Consider the following 20,034-nt stretch of genomic DNA (forward strand, 5'->3'; position numbering starts at 1 on the left):
CGCACAGAGAAGTAAGTCTTGTAGGTTTTAATGTCTCATGACTGGTAACAGAGTAGTCTCGAGGGGATCCTTGGAGACCCTGTTCTGACTTTAGAAGCACTTCCTGTGGACAATGGAGGGCCCTGCCTCATCATACTCAGGCTTGCTGATCCACATCTGCTGGAAGGTGGAGAGAGAGGCCAGGATAGAGCCCCCGATCCAGACTGAGTACTTCCGCTCTGGGGGAGCAATAATCTGCAAAAAACAAATGTGGTGAATCATGATCAGTTCCCAAGGGAATAAGCAAGGTGGTCCAAAAATCTACTTATCCCAGAAAAGGGGAGCCCCATGGTCAGAAAAGAACACGAGAAACATTGTGATAGATTAGATTATTGCTCAAAACCTTCACTTCCCCACTCTTCCCTTATTCCCTCCATGGGAAGAGTGCACTGCTCCCTGTGAGGCTGGGCATTGTGTTTGCTTTGACCAATGGGATATTAGCAGACATAACACAAACAGGGGCTTGAAATATGCTTGTGTACTTGGGCATGTTCTCTTGCTCTGCCATGTTCCTGAGAAGAGCTAACCCTGGGGAGCAGCTAGCCCTTCAGCCTGGGCCCATTAATGAGAAATAGGGACTTGACCTGAGCTGGCTAGACCTGCAGTTAATTCAGAGCCAGTTAGCCAAGCCTGACCTTGATCAGCTAACTTCCAGCTGATGCACAGATGCACGAGTAGTAAATGCTTATTGTTAGGTGCCCCTGAGATTCCACAGTTGTTTGTTACTCGGCAATAGCTGACCGATACAAATATCTATAAGGGAAACCTTGTTCTGTTCTTGCCTGGAGTTTGGATGCATGGGCAGGTTGGGCTGGGCTTCGTTCATTCTTGAGTATAAACCAGTCTTCCCAAACCCTGTTTTGAGCTATCTGTCATCAGCCAATTATCTCAGAAGTCCTCAAATTTATATCTACATTGTTCATGCTTTCCACTGGGAATCCTGGGCTTAGCTTTTAGAAATTCATTGTCAGGTCAAACAACTTTGAACTCTACCTCAAAGGGGATCCAGAAGGACTATGATTCTTCAACTAATTTTCCAGTTTTGGAGGAGTCTAAGAATTCAGTGCTAGAGCAAACCAGATAATAAATTGGTTTTTTTTGTTGTTGTTGCCGTAGAGTCTCTTTTCATATTCCCTAAATCACAGAGATCATGGAATTGTAGAATAAGAAGGATCTTTAGAAGTTATTTTATTATCCAGGCAGACAAAAGTCACACAAATGCTCCTTGAACAGATTATTTCAAGGACTGGGAATGCACAGCCACTAGCAAGGTAACAAATTTTATTGTTGGACACTTCTCTTGAGAAAACTCTAGCTTCTCTTAGGTTGGTGGTCCTAAATATAAGCACTACCCCCACCCCAAATCTGTTCTTCCATGTCCTTGAAACTTGCCTTATCTCCTCCAGTTCCCCTATACAAATCCTGCTGTCCAATTTGGATAGGTGCTCATATAAGCACACACCTGCCTGGACACGTTTGCTCCTTCTACTTCCTCTGCTTAGAGTGTCCTTTCCCTTCCGCTTTTCTTATTTAGATTGTCCTGGTATTGATCATGTTTACTAATTAGATCCTAAACTCCATGAAGGCTGGCACATACTGTTAAAGTCAGAGCTGTGGCTCATGAATTGGGAAATGCATCAGATCACTGGTGGTGGTTTATCAGTGTAGGTGACGGGGGGCAATTCAGACTTGTTAGACCAGAATCTGGGAGTGAGGCTAGGCGTGGTATACTGACACACAGTCCTGGTAAAAAGCCCCTGCCCCAGGCCTGGCACAGCTCTCCATAGGACAGGCCTCAGTAATGCACCATTCCTGTGGCTCTGGGTGAGAAAAGCCCACAAGTTCTCACCAGTTTCCTGCTGGTCTGCTCCATTTCTCTGTGATGAACACCATCTGTTAGGCAGGGGGAAGGCCCGGGGAAGCCTTCCTTCATGAAGGTTCTTAGAATATTGACTGAGAACACATATCCTCACATCAGGCCTACTCCCCAGAGACCAGCTTTATTGTGAGACTTTGTAACTTTCAACCAATGTGTTATTTCTATTCCCAACTCTTTCTCTAAAGCTGTTAGCAGCAAAGTTCCTAGAAGGAGGTAAAAATGTCTGTGTGACTGCTTGGAGACCAGAGGCAGAAGAGAAGCTCCCATCCTGCAGATGCCCAGGAGGCGAGAGGCCCTGTTTGGGAGGCAGTATGGGGAAGGGCATGGCCAAGATGGGACAGTAGATCAGAGATGTTCAGGAATCAACGAATGTCCCTGTTGAGTTTGAAGCAGAGCTGGCCCTATGACCAAACATCCACTCTTTGGAATTTTACCCTCCTCTGGAGCAATAAAGTTTAAAGATACCATAGTGTGACCTCCTTCTTTTCTTTCCTTCTATTTCCCATCTCCTGATTTCCTTCTTAACCCTCTCAATATCCTATTTATATATTTATTTATTTTTAGAGACAGGATCTATCTGAATTTATATTTAGAGACAGGCTGGAGTGCAGTGGCACAGTTAGAGCTCATTGTAGCCTTCAACTCCTGGGCTCAAGTGATCCTCCCACCTTGGCTTTCCAAAATGCTGGGATTACAGGTATGAGCCATCACACCTGGATAATATTATCATCATCCCAAATTCTTTCAGTCTCTTCTCATGTGACATTCCTGGGATTATGTTTGAGATCCATGCTAAGTGGGTCTTCAGCCCATCAATGCCCAAGGAACATAATTCCCTAGGATAAAATCGGCTCCAGTCCAGGATGATATTGAACCCAGGAGACCAGCAAGTTATCAGGTCTGGCAGCCTGCCTCCGAGGAACTCCCAGGTAGGCAAGACTTTATACAAAGAACAGGATGGAGAGAACTGAGGCAAGACCCACCTTGATCTTCATGGTGCTGGGGGCCAGGGCTGTGATCTCCTTCTGCATCCTGTCAGCAATGCCAGGGTACATGGTGGTGCCCCCAGAGAGGACATTGTTGGCGTATAAGTCCTTACGAATGTCAATGTCACACTTCATGATGGAATTGTAGGTTGTCTCATGAATTCCAGCGGACTCCATGCCTAGTGGAGATCACAGTGTCTGGTCAACAGGCATCACTTCATAAATATGCACACCTCCAGCTCCTCAAATGACACTTCTTCGATTGTTGCAATTACCCTAGTTCAGAACCTTAATATCTCCCAAAAGGATTATAAGATCAGACCCCCTTCCTTGTCGTGGCCTTTCCTTTATTGTCCCCAGTTCTGATTGATGTTTTTTTTTTTTTTTTTTCTGAGATGGAGTCTCACTCTGTTGCCAGGCTGGAGTGCAGTGGCACGATCTCAGCTCACTGCAAACTCTGATCCCTGGTTCAACTGATTCTCCTGTCTCAGCCTCCCGAGTAGCTGGGATTACAGGCACGCACCACCACGCCCAGCTAAATTTTGTATTTTTAGTAGAGATGGGGTTTCACCATGTTGACCAGGATGGTCTCCATCTCCTGACCTTGTGATCCACTCATCTCGGCCTCCCAAAGTGCTGGGATTACAGGCGTGAGGCATTACACCCGGCCTGATCTTTTACACTGTTGCCTGAAGCATATTTCTAAAGGAACACTTTTGTTATATCATCTTTCTTTTTTCATAACTTTTTGAGATATAATTCAGTCATTTTCAGTGTATCCACAGAAGCAAACATCACCAAATCTTAGAACATTTTTAATAACTTCAAAAGAGACCCCCATACCTAATAGAAGTCACTCCCCATTTTCCTCTCCATCCCTGCCCCAGCCCTAGGTAACAGCGAATCCACTTTCTGTCTTTAGAGGTTTGCCTATTCTGGATGTTTCTTGTCAATGGAATCATACACCATGTGGTCTTCTGTGTGTGGCTCCTTTCACTTAGTATAATGTTTTCAAGGTCACAGCATGGATAAATACTTCATTCCCTTTTATTGCCAAATAAGATTCCATTGTATGGATATACTTGTCATGTCATCTGACAGTCCCCCATTGCCTGCAGGTTGACATCCAGCTACTGTAGCCTGGCATCACTGTCTTCTGGAGCAAAAGGTCCTGCATGCCAAACTAGCTCTTGCCATCTGCCTGGTCTCCTTACCTCTTTTTTTTTTTTGAGGCAGAATCTCACCCTGTTGCCCAGGCTGGAGTGCAGAGACACAATCACGGCTCACTGCAGCCTTGATCTCTGGGGCTCAAGAGATTCTCCCACCTCAGCCTCCTGAGTAGCTGGGACCACAGGCATGCACCACCATGTCCTGCTAAATTTTGTATTTTTCATAGAGACGGGGTTTCGCTATGTTGCCCAGGCTGGTCTCAAACTCACAGGCTCAAGTGATCTGCCTGCCTCGGCCTCCCAAAGTGCTGGGATAACAGGTGTGAGTCATTGCACCCAGCTGCCTCCAGTCTTTTTTTTTGTGAGACGGAGTCTCACTCTGTCACCCAGGCTGGAGTGCAGTGGTGCGATCTCGGCTCACTGCAACCTCCGCCCCCTTCACGGTTCAAGCGATTCTCCTGCCTCAGCCTCTCGAGTAGCTGGGATTACAGGTGCCTGGCTAATTTTTGTATTTTTAGTAGAGATGGGGCTTCACTATCTTGGCTAGGCTGGTCTTGCTGGTCTTGAACTCCTGACCTCATGATCCATCCACCTTGGCCTCCCAAAGTGCTGGGATTACAGGTGTGAGCCACTGCGCCTGGCCAAGCCTCTGGTCTTTTATCCATGCAATATGATTCCACACTGTAGATAGAAGAATCTTGCTAAACTACAACCTGACCTTGCCACATTGCTGCCTACAAACTTTCTGTGTTTTAACCTCATTCTTAGTTTCATGTTATATTTCCTGTTCTGCTTTTCTTGTATCTTCGTTTCCTTTCCCTTTTATTTAAAATGAGATTTTCCCTATTTTTTTAAATACATTTTTGGTCCTTCCTAGGAAAATGTGAGATATGTGTATGTAATTAACAAGGTGGCCATGACTCCTGGTGTTTCTCTCTCCATACCTCACCCACCTCTTCACCCTCCCCTCCTGAGATTGGCAGGGACTGTGGGCAGCACCTCACCAATAAAGGAGGGCTGGAAGAGGGTCTCAGGGCAGCGGAAGCGCTCATTGCCAATGGTAATAACCTGCCCATCCGGCAGCTCATAGCTCTTCTCCAGGGAGGAAGAGGAAGCTGCTGTGGCCATCTCATTCTCAAAATCCAGGGCCACATAGCACAGCTTCTCCTTGATGTCTCGCACAATTTCTCTCTCAGCTGGAAGGAGCAGAAATGACAGAAGGTGAATACTGAGCTCTGTTAGTTTGTCCCATTTTGATCTCCATGAAAACCTTCTCACAACTACCTTATTCTTTTTTTTTTTTTTTTTTTTTTGAGACAGAGTCTCACTCTGTCACCCAGACTGAAGTGCAGTGGTGCTATCTTGGCTCACTGCAACCTCTGCCTCCTGAGTTCAAGCAATTCTCCTGCCTCAGCCTCCCAAGTAGCTGGGATTACAGGCATGCGCCACTAAGCTTGGCTAATTTTTGTGTTTTCAGTAGAGACAGGATTTCACCATGTTGGCCATGCTGGTCTAGAGCTCCTGACCTCAAGTGATCTGCCTGCCTTGGCCTCCCAAAGTACTGGGATTACAGCCATGAGCCACCACGCCTGGCCTCATCTACTTTAGATTCAGTCATAGGATGATGATAGGCTTGCTTCGAAGAGGGTCAAGGGTCACTCCATTCAATCTTAATTCTTCTACTCTTCTTTCTAAAGAGGGAGTCTCAAGTCTTTATTCCCAAGCAGGACTTTGCATGAGATTTCTGACAAAGCCTTAGGCCTTCCCGGGGGCTTTGCAGGACATATTTCTGGTCTAGACTCACTTAGATGTTTGATCTTACAGAATCTAGAGAGGCTCCCACCTAAAAATGCCGCTTGCCCAGGTGGGCCACATGACACCTTCCCCTTAGAAATTCGGGCCTCACTTATTCAATTTGTCCTCAAACCAAAGGTATCCCTAGGTAATGAAATGCATCAGCAGATCTTCAGTACCATTCAGCCCTGTGGAAACTAGCCCTAGTCCTGGTGTGGACATGGACAGAGGCAGCTGGTCTCTGGGGAAGGAGGGACTGCTTCCATGACTATCTGGTCTTATACAGAGGCCCAGCCCCAGCTTAAGGCCTCCCAGTCTGTCTCAGGAGAGTTTAAAGACACAGAGTCACAGAATTCTGATTGGTTCTGAGAACTTCTGGTCCTAAACCAGATTGGTTCTGAGCTCCAGTCAGAATCAGGAAAGGGGCTGGATACCTGTGGTATCCACAAAGGGGCTGGATACCTGTGGTCACAAAGGAATAGCCTCTCTCTGTGAGGATCTTCATGAGGTAGTCCGTGAGGTCACGGCCAGCCAGGTCCAGGCGCATGATGGCATGGGGCAGGGCATAGCCTTCATAGATGGGGACATTGTGGGTGACGCCATCACCTGAATCCAGGACGATGCCTGTGGACAGAGAGGATCAGGCTTATAAAAATCTTATTCTTGTCTTTCATCAGTCTCTTTCTAGGACTGTTACCAATGAGCTCTGACTACCATATTTTCCTTTACCAGTTAAGAATATTCACCCATCACAAGAATCATCAATCATATTTTTTATTTTTTATGTATGTCACTTTCCCCCCCCCCAATGAGACTGTAGGCCTCTAGAAGTCAAGTAAAATGTGTCCTTTTTTTGTATTCCTTGAAACACATTACTGGTAATGCATACTTGTCAATTTGCATTAAGTCTACATTGCATACTTTTTTTTTTTCTGAGGCAGAGTTTTGGTCTTGTTGCCCAGGCTGGAGTGCAGTGGCACAATCTCGGCTCACTAGAACCTCTGTCTCCCACGTTCAAGCGATTCTCCTGCCTCAGCCTCCTGAGTAGCTGGGATTACAGGTGCCTGCCACCACGCCCAGCTAATTTTTTGTATCTTTAGTAGATGTGGGGTTTCACTCTGTTGGCCAGGCTGGTCTTGAACTCCTGACCTCAGGCAATCCACCTGCCTCGGCCTCCCAAAGTGCTGGGATTACAGGCATGTGCCACCGCGTCCAGCCTATAGTTCTTAATCTAACAGCCACATCATAACTGATGAGAAAACATTACAATATCACCACTATTATTTAATATTGTCCAGGATGTTCTAGCCAATGGCAGTGAAACAGAAAATAGAAATAGGAGGTATGACTACCAAAGGGAAACAAAATTGTCATTATTTGCAGATAATGTGGTTTTATATAGAAGACCCAACAGAATCAATTAAGAAACCATTAGACCTAGTTAGATGGTTCAGTAAGGGCCAGATGCAAAATAAATGTCCAGAAACCAGTAACTTACTCTTGTGTAAGGATCTGAATCATGGCATATTTTATAATAAAAATGAGAGGCAACCTAAAGCTCCAGCAATAGAGAAATGGTAAAATAAATAAATAATGAAACCATCATACAATGATTACCACGTGGCTATTAAACATGATGTTTGCAACAAAGTGCAAGGTCGGGCATGGTGGTTCATGCCTGTAATCCCAGCACTTCGGGAGGCCAAGGCGGGCAGATCACTTGAGGTCAGGAGTTCAAGACCAGCCTGGCCAACATGGTGAAACCCCATCGCTACTAAAAATACAAAAATTAGCCGGGTGCAGAGGCAGGTGCATGTAATCTCAGCTATTCAGGAGGCTGAGGCAGGAGAATCGCTTGAACCCGGGAGGTGGAGGTTGTGGTGTGCTGAGATCACATCATTGCATTCCAGTCTTGGCAACAGAGCGAAACTGTGTCTCAAAATGAAAACAAAAACAAAAAACAAAGTGCAAAGCACAGGATACGAAACTGTATATGCCATGCATTTCTCCATCATTGTCCTTATCACATACAGTGAAATTATCTTTTACTTTTGTCTATCTCCCACTAAACTGTTAGCTCCATAATGACGAAGTCTGTCTCATTTGTCAGTGTGTGCCCATGGCCTGGTACCATGTTTGGCACATTGTAGGGAGTAATGGAAAATATATGATGGATGAATGAATGGATAAATCAGTGAATAAATGATTAATGAATGTTTAAACAAATGTTTATGGAAGCTGTCAAGTTCCTATTAAAGACCATTTTATTTTGAGACTTCCTCTGTTACCCTGAGCACACTTCTATACCAAGGCCACATATAGTCATGTCCACATACTGACATTTTGGTCAACTTCGGACCACATACACGATGGTGGTGCCATAATATTATAAGGAAGCTGAAAAATTCTTATTGCCTAATGACATCATAGCTGACATCACGTCATAGGGCAACGCTTTATTCACGTGTTTGTGGTGATGCTGGTATAAACAAACCTACTGCGCTTCCAGCTGTATAAAAGTACAGCACATACATTATGTACAACATACTTGAAAATGATAATAAACGACCATGGTACTAGTACTGGCTTGTGTATTTCTTATACTATCTTTTTTTGTTGTTTTTTTTTTGAGACAGGGTCTCACTCTGTCACCCAGGCTGGAGTGCAGTGGTGAGATCTCAGCTCACTGCAGCCTCTGCCTCCTGGGCTCCAGAAAGTCTCCAGCTTCAGCCTACCGAGTAGCTGGGACTACAGGCATGAGCTACCAATGCCTGGCTAACTTTTTGTATTTTTTGTAGAGATAGGTTTTAGCCATGTTGCCCAGGCTGGTCTTGAACTCCTGAGCTCAAAGAGATCCACCCACCTCGGCCTCCCAAAGTGCTGGGATTACAGGCATAAGCCACTGCACCCAGCCTCTTATACTATGTTTTTAATCATTAAAGTGTACTCCTTCTACTTATTAAAAAAAAAGTTGACTGTAAAACAGCCTTAGGCAGGTCCTTCCGGAGATATTCCGGAAGGAGGCATTGTTATCATAGGAGATGATAGCTCCATGTATGTTATTAATCCTGAAGACCTTCCAGTGGGGCAAGATGTGGAGATGAAATACAGTGGTATTGATGATCCTGAACTTGTGTAGGCTGAGGCTAATGTGTATATTTTAGTTTTTATCAAAAAAGCTCTAAAAGTAAAATAAATAAATAAATAAATTTAATAGAAAAAAGCTTGTAGAATAAAGGATATAAATAAAGAAAATATTTTTGGCTGGGGGCGATGGCTCACGCCTGTAATCCCAGTACTTTGGGAGGCTGAGGTGGGCAGATCACTTGAGGTCAGGAGTTCGAGACCAGCCTGGCCAACATGGGATGGATCTGGAGAGGAGAATGGTCAGCCCTGGAAATTTCCGATTGACATTTAAAGGGTATACTCCTTTTTTTTTCTTTACTAAATAAAGAAAAGACAAAAATAAGCCAGGCATGGTGGTGCACTTCTGTTGTCCCAGCTACTTGGAAGTTTGAGGCACGAGAATCACTTGAACCTAGGAGGCAGAGGTTGCAGTGAGCTGAGATCGCACCACTGCACTCCAGCCTGGGTGACAGAGTGAGGCTTCATCTCAAAAAAAAAAAAAAAAAAAAAAAAAAATCATGGGAGGCTGAGGCAGGAGAATCGTTTGAACCTGGGAGACAGAGGTTGCAATGAGCTGAGATCGCACTACTGCACTCCAGCCTGGTGACAGAGCAAGTCTCCGTTCCCAAAAAAAAAAAAAAAAAAAAAAAAAAAGTCGAAGAAAAAAGATGTTTTCCTATTACTGTCACTACAAAAAAAGTAAAAATGGCTTTAAAAATTAAAAAGTTTATAAGGTAAAAAACATTACAGTAAGCTAAGATTAATTTATTATTGAAGAAAGAATAATTTGTTTTTTTGAGATGGAGTCTCTCTCTGTCACATAGGCTGGAGGGCAGTGACGTGATCTTGGCTCACTGCAACCTCTGCCTCCCAGGTTCAAGTGACTCTTCTGCCTCAGCCTCCCAAGTAGCTGGGATTACAGGTGCCTGCCACCACATCCAACTAATTTTTGTATTTTTAGTAGAGACGGGGTTTCACCGTGTTGGCCAGGCTGGTCTGGAACTCCTGACCTCAGGTGATCCGTCCACCTTAGCCTCACAAAGTGCTGGGATTTCAGGTGTGAGCCACCGTGCCTGGCCAAGAATAATATTTTTATAAATGTAGTACAGCCGATGCGTACAGTGTTTATAGTCTACAGTAGTGCACAGTAACGTTTTAGGTCTTCACATTTTCTCACTACTCACTCACTAACCCACCCAGAGCAACTTCTAGTCTTGCAAGCTCCATTCATGGTAAGTGCCCTACACAGGTGTACCATTTTTTGTCTTTGATACCATATTTTCACTGTAACTTTTCTATGTTTCAATGTGTTTAGCTATACAAATACCTAACCATTCTGTTACAGTTCCCTACAGTATTAATTATAGTTAAATGCTATACTGTCTGCAGCCTGGAAGCAATAGGCCACGCCATACAGCCTGGGTATGTAGTAGGCTATAGCATCTAGGTTTGTGCAAGTACACTCTCTGATGTTCCCACAGTGACAAAGTCACCTAATGACACACATTTCTCAGAACGTATCCCTGTCATTAAGCAATGTGTAACTGCACTTACATTTCCACCACCACAGGTTCTACTCTTTCTGCTTCATGAAGCAGAAACATTCCAGTATTGTTGGAATGTGTGTATATGTAGAAACTCCTGGAATTATTACTGTGAGGGAAACAGTTCTTGCTAGATGTTTTTTCCAACTATACCAGGTAGGCTCACATCTGGCATTCCACATGGGCATTCTCACCTATTATTCCTAAGCAAGATTTTGCCTGGACTTCAGCTGTCCGTTTGATTCTTCCGAGCAGGAGCCTCTGCCAGACCCCAGCTTTTCCCTGCCTCCCCTGATGTCAGAAAAGGAATGGATTACAGGATTACTCACCTGTCGTGCGGCCAGAGGCATAGAGGGAGAGCACAGCTTGAATGGCGACGTACATGGCAGGGACATTGAAGGTTTCAAACATGATCTTAAAGGACAATGAAGAATAAAAGTTTATTTGGCAAAAATCACAGCACTTCTTGGCCTGTAGAATGGTTTGTAATCTCATTAAGGGCAGGAACTATGCCAGTTTGGTAGTTCATTATTCCACACCCACTCCCCCAGGGCCTGGCATGGACTACAGACATAGCAGGTCCTCAGAGAGTTCTGTTGCGCTGATGTTTGAAGGGGAAAAAGTATCTGGCCAAGCATCCATGTTGCATTCTTGTGCCAGTGTTCAAGTCTTCCTGGCTTCTTACCTGGGTCATCTTCTCCCTGTTGGCCTTGGGATTTAGGGGAGCCTCTGTGAGCAGGGTGGGGTGCTCTTCAGGTGCTACACGCAGCTCATTGTAGAAGGAGTGGTGCCAGATCTAGTGGAGACAAAAGCCATATGAGCCTGGCAGACTTCCAATGGCTGGAAAATTCTGATTGACATTCCCATGCTGGGAGAGTGTGGCACCATGTTACACAGGATGGGATGGATCTGGAGAGGAGAATGGTCAGCCCTGGGGATTTCTGATTGACATTTAAAGGGTATACTCCTTCTCAACAGGGCCCCAGGCAGGACTCAGACCTGGAACCAGTATTTTCTATGTGTTCATTATTTCCATTTGACCTTCCCTCTTCTTCACTCTACTACAGTCTGTCCCCTGCCTCTGTGCACTGAGTGATGCAAGGCACATTGTATCACTCAAGTGTTCATTGCTTTCTGGCTTCCGGCTATATTGGGCTGATAGAAGATTCCTGCAAGAGGCTGGAAAGTAGGAGGGCAAAAGAAGTCAGGGTCTATCTCTTGACAATGGTGTGGCCCTCCACGAGCACAGTTCCTGTTGGGCAGCCCCTCTTTCAGAGCTCAAGCTGTCACTAAGCTCCAATGACACTGCCTTGTCACCTGACCCCTTCATGTTTAGGGGTGTGAGAGCTCCCTCTGTTGCTGGTTCTTGGGTGCCTCAACATCCCTTTGTAGTTGCCTTAACCCTATGCACATTTCTGTAGGACATTCATTTAACCAGTTGTAAAACCCCAGCTGAGTATACACTGTCAAACAATTTCAAAACCCCAACTGAGTGTACACTACCTCCTGCTGAGAATCTGACTGAGGCACTTGGGCTTAATTTTCACTGGCTATTATTGGCCAGGCTGGTGCTTTAAAGCAGGGTTTCTCAATAGCAGCTCTATGACATTTTAGGTTGGATAATTCTTTGTTGTGGAGGGCCGACCAGTATCCCTGGTCTCCACCCACTGGATGCTAGCAGCAGTTTTCCAGTTGTGACAATAAAAAATGTCTGCAGACATTGCCAAATGTCGTTTGGGAAGCAAAATCATCCTGGTTAAGAACCACTGCTTAGCCTGGGCAACATACTGTGGGCCTGTCTCTACAAAAAGATAAAAAATTAGCCAGGCATGGTAGCGCCTGCCTGTAGTCTCAGCTACTCAGGAGGCTGAGGCAGGAGGATCGCTTGAGCCCAGGAGGTCAGGGCTGCAGTGAGCTGTGATCATGGCACTGCACTCCAGCCTGGGCGACAGAGTGAAACCCTGTCTCAAAAATAAAAAAGAACCACTGTTTTAGAGGAAGTTAATTTCTTCCTGTGTCCAGTTCCTTCTTCAGTGATCAAGTACGACCAAAAAGGAGTCTTTCAGAGGGATTGGGCAAAGTGTAGCAGGGACATGGGGCTTTGGTTTCCTCAGAGGTGAGGCACAGGGTCATTTGATGCCACTAGACCCATGTATTTATGGACCACCAGGTTTGTGCTAAGATGGTGGTAAGTGTGATGAGGGCAGATATGAATCAGACATGGCACCCAATTCTCAGCTGCAAAGTCCAGAGGGGAGAGAGATGTTTAAAAAAGACCAAAACAAACAAAAAGAAAAACACAAGCCACATTTTAAGTGAAGGAAGAGGTAGGAGTAATTCATTATCTGAGGGATTTAAATGGGCCTTGAGGGCAAAAGAAGGTCTCCAGAGGCTGTTGCAAAAGGCATCAGAGGCAGAGGGAATGGCACAGGCAGAGGCCCTGGACTGTGAGCGTTGCACAGGAGCCTAAAGGACAACAACTGGTCTTAAGGAGGGGACCCCATGCTACTTAAAATGTGCTTCCTCAAGGCCCTCTCTCAGAGTCACCTGGGATCATCTGACCCACTGAACTAGAATCCTTGGGTGTTGGGCTCAAGCATCTGCACTTGATTTTAGTTTATTTTTTGGAGTTTTTGTACCTTAAAAGTTAAAGATGTTGATAATTTTTAAAGTTAGAAAAATATTTTTAAGGTCGAGTGTGGTGACTCATGCCTGTAATCCCAGCACTTTGGGGAGCTGAGACAGGCAGAATGCTTGAGCCCAGAGGTTGGAGACCAGCCTGGGTAACAAAGTGAGACCCTGACTCTACAAAAAATTAAAAAATCAACTGGATGTGGTGTGCACCTGTGTTCTCAGCTACACCGGAGACAGAGGCAAGAGGATTCCTTGAGCCCAGGAGGCCAAGACCGCAGTGAGTTATGACTGTACCACTGCACTCCAGCCTGGGCGACAGAGGAAGATCCTATCTCAAAATTTTTATTTATTTATTTATTATTATTATTTTTTTATTTTGAGATGGAAACTCGCTCTGTCGCCCAGGCTGGAGTGCAGTGGCGCAATCTCGGCTCACTGCAAGCTCCGCCTCCCAGGTTCACGCCATTCTCCTGCCTCAGCCTCCCAAGTAGCTGGGACTACAGGCGCCCGCCACCACACCCGGCTAATTTTTTGTATTTTTAGTGGAGACGGGGTTTCACCGTGTTAGCCAGGATGGTCTCAATCTCCTGACCTTGTGATCCACCCGCCTCGGCCTCCCAAAGTGCTAGGATTACAGGCATGAGCCACCACGCCCGGCCAAAAATTTTTTTAATGGAATAAAAATCTCCCCTATGTCCATCACCTAACAACCAACAGTTAACATTTTGGCTTCTTTCTTTTTCCTAATCTTTTGTCTTTATGTATTTTTAAATTTATTACTATCATTATTTATCTCATGTTCCTTTATTATATTATTATTAAACTATGTTCAAATTTGTTTTTATAACATAAATTATTTCACTTTTCATAATAAATATTTATTTTTAATAAACTAAACAAACTTTTGGAAATGCTTATATAACATTTTATCATATACTATCATATATTTAATCACATTACTATTCATGGTGTCTTTGATTTTTGGTTATAAATAATCCTATGATAGTTATCTTTGTGCATATTGCAGTTTATTTTTTGTATTCAGGATGTTTTCCAAAGAAGAAGATTCTAAAAGTGGAATTACTGGGCTAAAGAACATGGCAATTGGAAGACTTTCTGATTTCTGTTATTAACAAATAGGCTAAACCACTCTTTACTTCAAAATAAAAAAGTGGCTGTTTTACCCCATTCTTACCTGAATTCAGTGCTCTCTTAAAATATGAAATAATTTGATAGGTAAAAATCATACCTAGTTATTTTACTTTGATTTTTTTGTTTCAAATGAGTTTAAATTTTTTCACATTTGCAACTTTTCATAATTTCTCTTCAGCTAATTAACTGTTTTTTATTTGTCTGGGGGACACTTTATATTTTTAATTGTCAGTTTGCATTAACTGTTCATATTAATCCCTCATTTCACTTTTTTTTTTTTGCAATTTGTTATTTGGCTTTTAAATTTGGTTATTTTTGAGATATTAAAAGTTATGATTTTTTAAGAAGTCAAATTTGTCATTCTTTTTCTCTCTGACCACTCTTACCAGAAATTTGATGAAATGCTCACATTAACGGTATTATATTTTTGGTAATTTAAATGTTTACATGCAACTTTTATATTTAATTGACATGTGTTTGGTGAAATCGTATGAGCTTAGGGCTATAAACCAAGATTCTCCAGCTCCGAAAATAACTAATCAGTTGTCCCAGAAATAATTTGTTGACTAGTCCTTTCCTCCTTTCTGATGCTGGAAGTTTCATTTATTATATATTTCCTCTTTACCTTTTTGCTGGTATCAAATTGTTTTAACTTTATAATTTATATTGTATTTTATTACATTATGTCTTCCTTCATAATTTAAAAAATTCATTTTGTTCTCGTAATTGTTATTTATTTCTGCAAACATACTTTAGAATTATGTTGCATAATTTTTATTGGAATGCAATGAGCCTATAAATTAATTTGAGGACATTTGACACTTTTACCCAATTTGGTTTTTCTTTTAAGGCACACAAGAGATATATATATACACATATATATATATACACATACATATATATACGTATATATATATATACATACATACATATATACACACACACAATGATTTATAGATATATAATGAAATGATTTTATATTTATACATATATACATTTTTAAAAAATATATATATAGAGTCTCACTCTGTCGCCCAGGCTGGAGTGCGGTGATGTGATCTTGGCTCACTGAAACCTCCACCTCCCAAGTTCAAGTGATTCCCCTGCCTCAGCCTCTGGAGTAGCTGGGACAACAGGCGCCCACCACCACGTCCAGCTAATTATTGTTTAGTAGAGACAGGATTTCACCATGTTGGTTGGCCAGGCTGGCCTCGAACTCCTGGCCTCAAGTGATCCGCCTGCCTCAGCCTCCCAAAGTGCTGGGATTACAGGTATGAGCCACTGTGCCCGGCCTTAAGGCACATAACTTATTTTTAAGGGTTTCTTTAAAGAGTTCACACATTGTCACTACTGTGAATAAAATAGTTTGTCTATTATTTGTCTATTATGTTTTCTTCCTTCCTTTCTTTCTTTCTTCCTTTCTTTTTTTTTAGACATGGTCTCACTCTATCACCCAGGCTGGAGTGCAGTGGTGTGAACACAGCTCACTGCAGCCTCCACCACCTGGGCTCAAGTGATTCTCATGCCTCAGCCTCCTGAATAGCTGAGACCACAGTCATGTGTTACCATGCCCAGTGAAGTTTTAGATTTTTATTTCATAGAGATAGGGTCTCACCATGTTGCCCAGGTTGGCCTCAAGCTATCCTCCTGCCTTGGCTTCCCAAAGTGTTGGGATTACAGGCGTGAGCCACTGGCCTCTATTATGTGGGTTTTTTTTTTTTTTTTTTTTTGAGATGGAGTCTCACTCTGTTGCCCATGGTGGGGTACAGTGGCACAATCTTGGCTCACTGCAACCTCTGCCTCCCGGGTTCTAACGATTCTCCTGCCTCAGCCTCCCGAGTAGCTGGGATCACAGGCGCCTGCTACCATGTCCGGCTAATTTTTGTATTTTTAGTAGAGACGGGGTTTCATCATGTTGGCCAGGTTGGTCTCAAACTTCTGACTTTGTGATCCACTCGCCTCGGTCTCCCAAAGTGCTGGGATTACAGGGATAAGCCACCGTGCCCGGCCTATTATGTTTTTAAATTAGATACTGTTACATATATATGAATCATATGTGTCACTTATTGAGCACATAAGTATGTTCCATGTCTTGGGATTATACTAAGCATTTACCTAATTCAATCTCCAAAGCAACCTAATGCACAAAGTGTTTTTTATCTTCACTTTACAAATGGGAAAACTAAGACTTACAGGGTGGGATTTGCACCTGGATTTCCTGCCAGTGCCTCTGATGGCCGTGCTCTTACCCACTCCACTGTATAATGTGAAATCTATTGCATTTTATGTGCAGTACTTATCTCACATTAAGTGACTCAATCTAGGATTTAGAGAAAAGTATAAGTGAATTACAGACTTCAAGTCAACATTCCTCATTTCCAGTTGCAGTCTGCTCAATAAGCCCCCATCACATTTCCAAAGACAGGCGTTGCAGAAACAAGAACACTCAGCCAACTGTCAGCAGAGTTAATCACAAGAATATTAGAAAGGCTCTATTAACATTTTGCACACATAATTTTGTTTACCATGAGCTCCACCATTTAAAAATCCCGCCCCCCCCAACAATATTTTCTTAAACAAAAATGCTTCTAGAAACCCTGAGAGAGTTCTACTTAAAAACTTTCACTGAAGACTCATCATCATAGTCTAGCATCAGTCCACGTATGTGAAGTCTTGACAGGGAAGATAAGAATGAGAGAGATAGCTGTTTGCCTCTCTTGAGCCAGCACCAGCATTTTAAAGAAGGGATGAGCACTGGCCTGAGTAAATATTGCAGGAAAAGATGATCATGGGGATCAGGCAGGGACAGGTCCTCCGATGCCAAGACGGGGAGTTAGGAACCCCCTGTTGGTTAATGAAGAGCTACTGAAGATTTCTGAGGAGGTGAGTGACATGAGCTGACCTGTGTTTAGAAAGATCAGCTTTGCAGCAGTGTAGAGAATTAATTCGGTGAATGAGGGCAAGAGACCAAGAAATCAGCCAGGAAGCCATTGCAATAGTCCAGGGAGAGATGTTGGCAGCCTAGGTTGGAGAAATGGTCGTGGGGCTGAAAAGAAAGGAAAGACAGAAGTGAGAAGCATTTTAGAGGGAGAGTTGACAGAGCACAGTGTCCTATGGATACGAGGGTCATGACGATGGGTGATCATTAAAGCAGGCTCATTAAGGGGAAGTCTACAGATACCTTCTCCATGTCATCCCAGTTGGTGATGATGCCGTGTTCAATGGGGTATTTGAGAGTTAGGATCCCTCGCTTGCTCTGAGCTTCATCCCCCACATAGCTGTCTTTCTGGCCCATTCCCACCATCACACCCTGCAATGCAAAGAGAAGAAAAGAGGAATGAATTGGCTGAGGGCTCCACACAGAGGGATTCAGGCACTGGAAGGTCTCTGAAGAAGGATAAGGATGGGAAAAACAGCCTTTCTTCCCCTGGAAACAGGATAGCAGGAGACAGGATGGAGCAGATGCCAGTGAGTATGAAGTTGTCAGGAAGAGAAGGTGGAGGATATCTTGTGTGGTGGCCTTTCTTCTTTCTCTTCAGACAATGTTGTTTTCTGAGATAAAACAAGCCCCACCCATACACTTCTTCCGCTCATCCTACTACACACAGACACACACACACAGACACACACACAGACACACACACACACGACTTGTATGTATCCTCCTCAAGTCCCCTGTGCCTGCTTGGATCTCCAAATCTTTGCTATTCTCTCCACCTGCTGAAATCCTTCTTATTCTCAGGTATTCCTTTTTCTGTGACACCTTTCCCTTCCTGTGAAATATTTTACCTATATTACAGCCCATGATCTCTGGTTAGTTATGTGTGTTTCTTCACAAAGTGTAAATTTCTTAAAGGCAAGAGGTTTGTTCAATTCCATATAATTTAATTCTTCCAAACCTGGCAACCCCCCAAATGTAAGCCAGACATAATAGTGTCATTGTGTGCCTGATGTATATTGGTTTTGGCCCTGGATATTTCTATTTAAAGGGTCCTGCTCTATCAGTTAATCAGAAAAGAACTCCCTACACCTGGCGTGCACGCGCGCGCACGCGCACACACACACACACACACACACACACACACACTTCCTTCCCCTAACCCCCAGCTCAGCAGGGGCTCCACAGTGCAGCGCTTACTCCTAGTGGCTCAAAGCCTGGTATCCAGATGAGCACGCACCTGGTGGCGAGGGCGGCCCACGATGGAGGGGAAGACGGCCCGGGGGGCATCATCTCCTGCGAAGCCTGCCTTGCACAGGCCAGAGCCATTGTCACACACGAGCGCGGTGGTCTCCTCTTCACACATGGTGTGTGTGGCCGAGTGAGCTGGGGACTGGAGCACCTTGGGATTTGGGGGAGAAGAGAACTAGTCAGCCACTTGTCAAATCAGTTTGGAGACAGTTTCTTGGCTTTGGAGCCTGACCCTACCTGCAACCAGGGCACACTTCCAGGAGGGACAGGCATGGGCTTGGCCTCCCACTCTCTGGCAGTTGAGCCTCCTCCCTCTGCCCTGAATTGTGAATTGTGACCCCCCCAAAAATTCATGTTGAAGTCTTAACCCCCAGTACACAGAAGGTGACTGTATTTGGAGATAGGGTCTTTAAAGAGGTAATTAAGTTAAAATGAGATTAATGCAATATGGCTGTCATCCAGTATGACTACTCCAGTAGCATGGGTGTCTTTATAAGAAGAGGAAATTACGATCCAGATGCCTGCAGAGGGTAGGCCACGGGAGGACGCAGTGAGAAGGTGGCCATATACAAGCCAAAGAAAGAGGCCAAAAGTTCTGGAAGGACACCTAGCAAACCGATTATCATGATTACCTCTGGGAGTGTGGAGAGGAACTGGGAGAAGAAGTGCTGGGTTATAATATTTTAATTCTTTTACAAGGAGGCTGCATTTGCATATAGTTTATATAATTAAAAATCAATAGCATAACATATCACTAAGGAAAAAATAGGCAGTGGTTATAGGTGAAATGTACACTCCTAAGGGTAGAAGCACCTTGATGAGGAAGGGGCACTCTGGGAGGAGAGAGGAAAAGAAGGGACTCCATGATGGGACTCACTGTTTGTTGCCTCGACAGATGGGGACAACAGAGGATTCCCTCCCCCATGCTGAGATCCGAATTGGGATGGATGCAAACTAATGAAGAAATTAACTTTCCCAACATCTGCTGCACGCATTCTTTCTTTCTCTTTTTCTGCCTTCCTTCCTTCCTGTATCTTTTTCTTTTTCTTTCTTTCTTTTGAGTTACAAACAGCATCTGACAAATTCCTGGCATTTGGTGATGAAGGAGAAGCAACAGAGCCTCGGAAGACTGTCAGAGATTGCCTCCTACCCTGGGAGGACCCAGTGGGGCGGGGCAGAAGTGGGGAAGGCCCCAGCTGAGGGGCCAGGGAGGCAGACTTCCAAAAGTCCAGAGAAAAGAGAGGCGCCAGGCACATAAAGAGAAGGCCGGCTGAAGTTTTATCCGGGATGTGCGACCGCAGGTGCCTATGGCATGGAGCGGGGAGAGCAGAACTTCTAAAACTTGTGACCCGTGGCCCCAGATGGCCTCGTGCAGAAGCTGGACAGAGAAGACCATACTGAAGCAGAGAGGAGACAGCACCACAGGCCTGAGAATGCGAGGTCTGAAAGCTAGGTTGACGCTGAGCAGAGGCTTGTAAACATTTTCAAGACTAAAAGGAAGCCCTTCCCAGATATGTTCAAA

At 44.2% G+C, this 20,034-nt stretch overlaps 1 protein-coding gene across 1 annotated transcript in view; it reads right to left on the reverse strand.

The window, feature by feature from the left end:
• Positions 1-20,034, reverse strand: part of ACTG2 (actin gamma 2, smooth muscle) — a 27,030-nt gene continuing 6,996 nt past the window's right edge. Inside the window, exons 2-9 of the mRNA XM_054475694.2 lie at positions 18,502-18,663; positions 17,505-17,633; positions 11,223-11,333; positions 10,867-10,951; positions 6,330-6,491; positions 5,078-5,269; positions 2,902-3,083; positions 1-234 (exon numbers count right to left, since the gene is read on the reverse strand). Of these exons, the coding sequence (XP_054331669.1) occupies positions 91-234; positions 2,902-3,083; positions 5,078-5,269; positions 6,330-6,491; positions 10,867-10,951; positions 11,223-11,333; positions 17,505-17,633; positions 18,502-18,627 (1,131 nt within the window). The 5' untranslated portion in view covers positions 18,628-18,663 and the 3' untranslated portion in view covers positions 1-90. The remainder of the gene's footprint in view (positions 235-2,901; positions 3,084-5,077; positions 5,270-6,329; positions 6,492-10,866; positions 10,952-11,222; positions 11,334-17,504; positions 17,634-18,501; positions 18,664-20,034) is intronic.

This window comes from Pongo pygmaeus, chromosome 12 (assembly GCF_028885625.2).
Source record: "Pongo pygmaeus isolate AG05252 chromosome 12, NHGRI_mPonPyg2-v2.0_pri, whole genome shotgun sequence".
Classification (NCBI taxonomy): domain Eukaryota; kingdom Metazoa; phylum Chordata; class Mammalia; order Primates; family Hominidae; genus Pongo; species Pongo pygmaeus.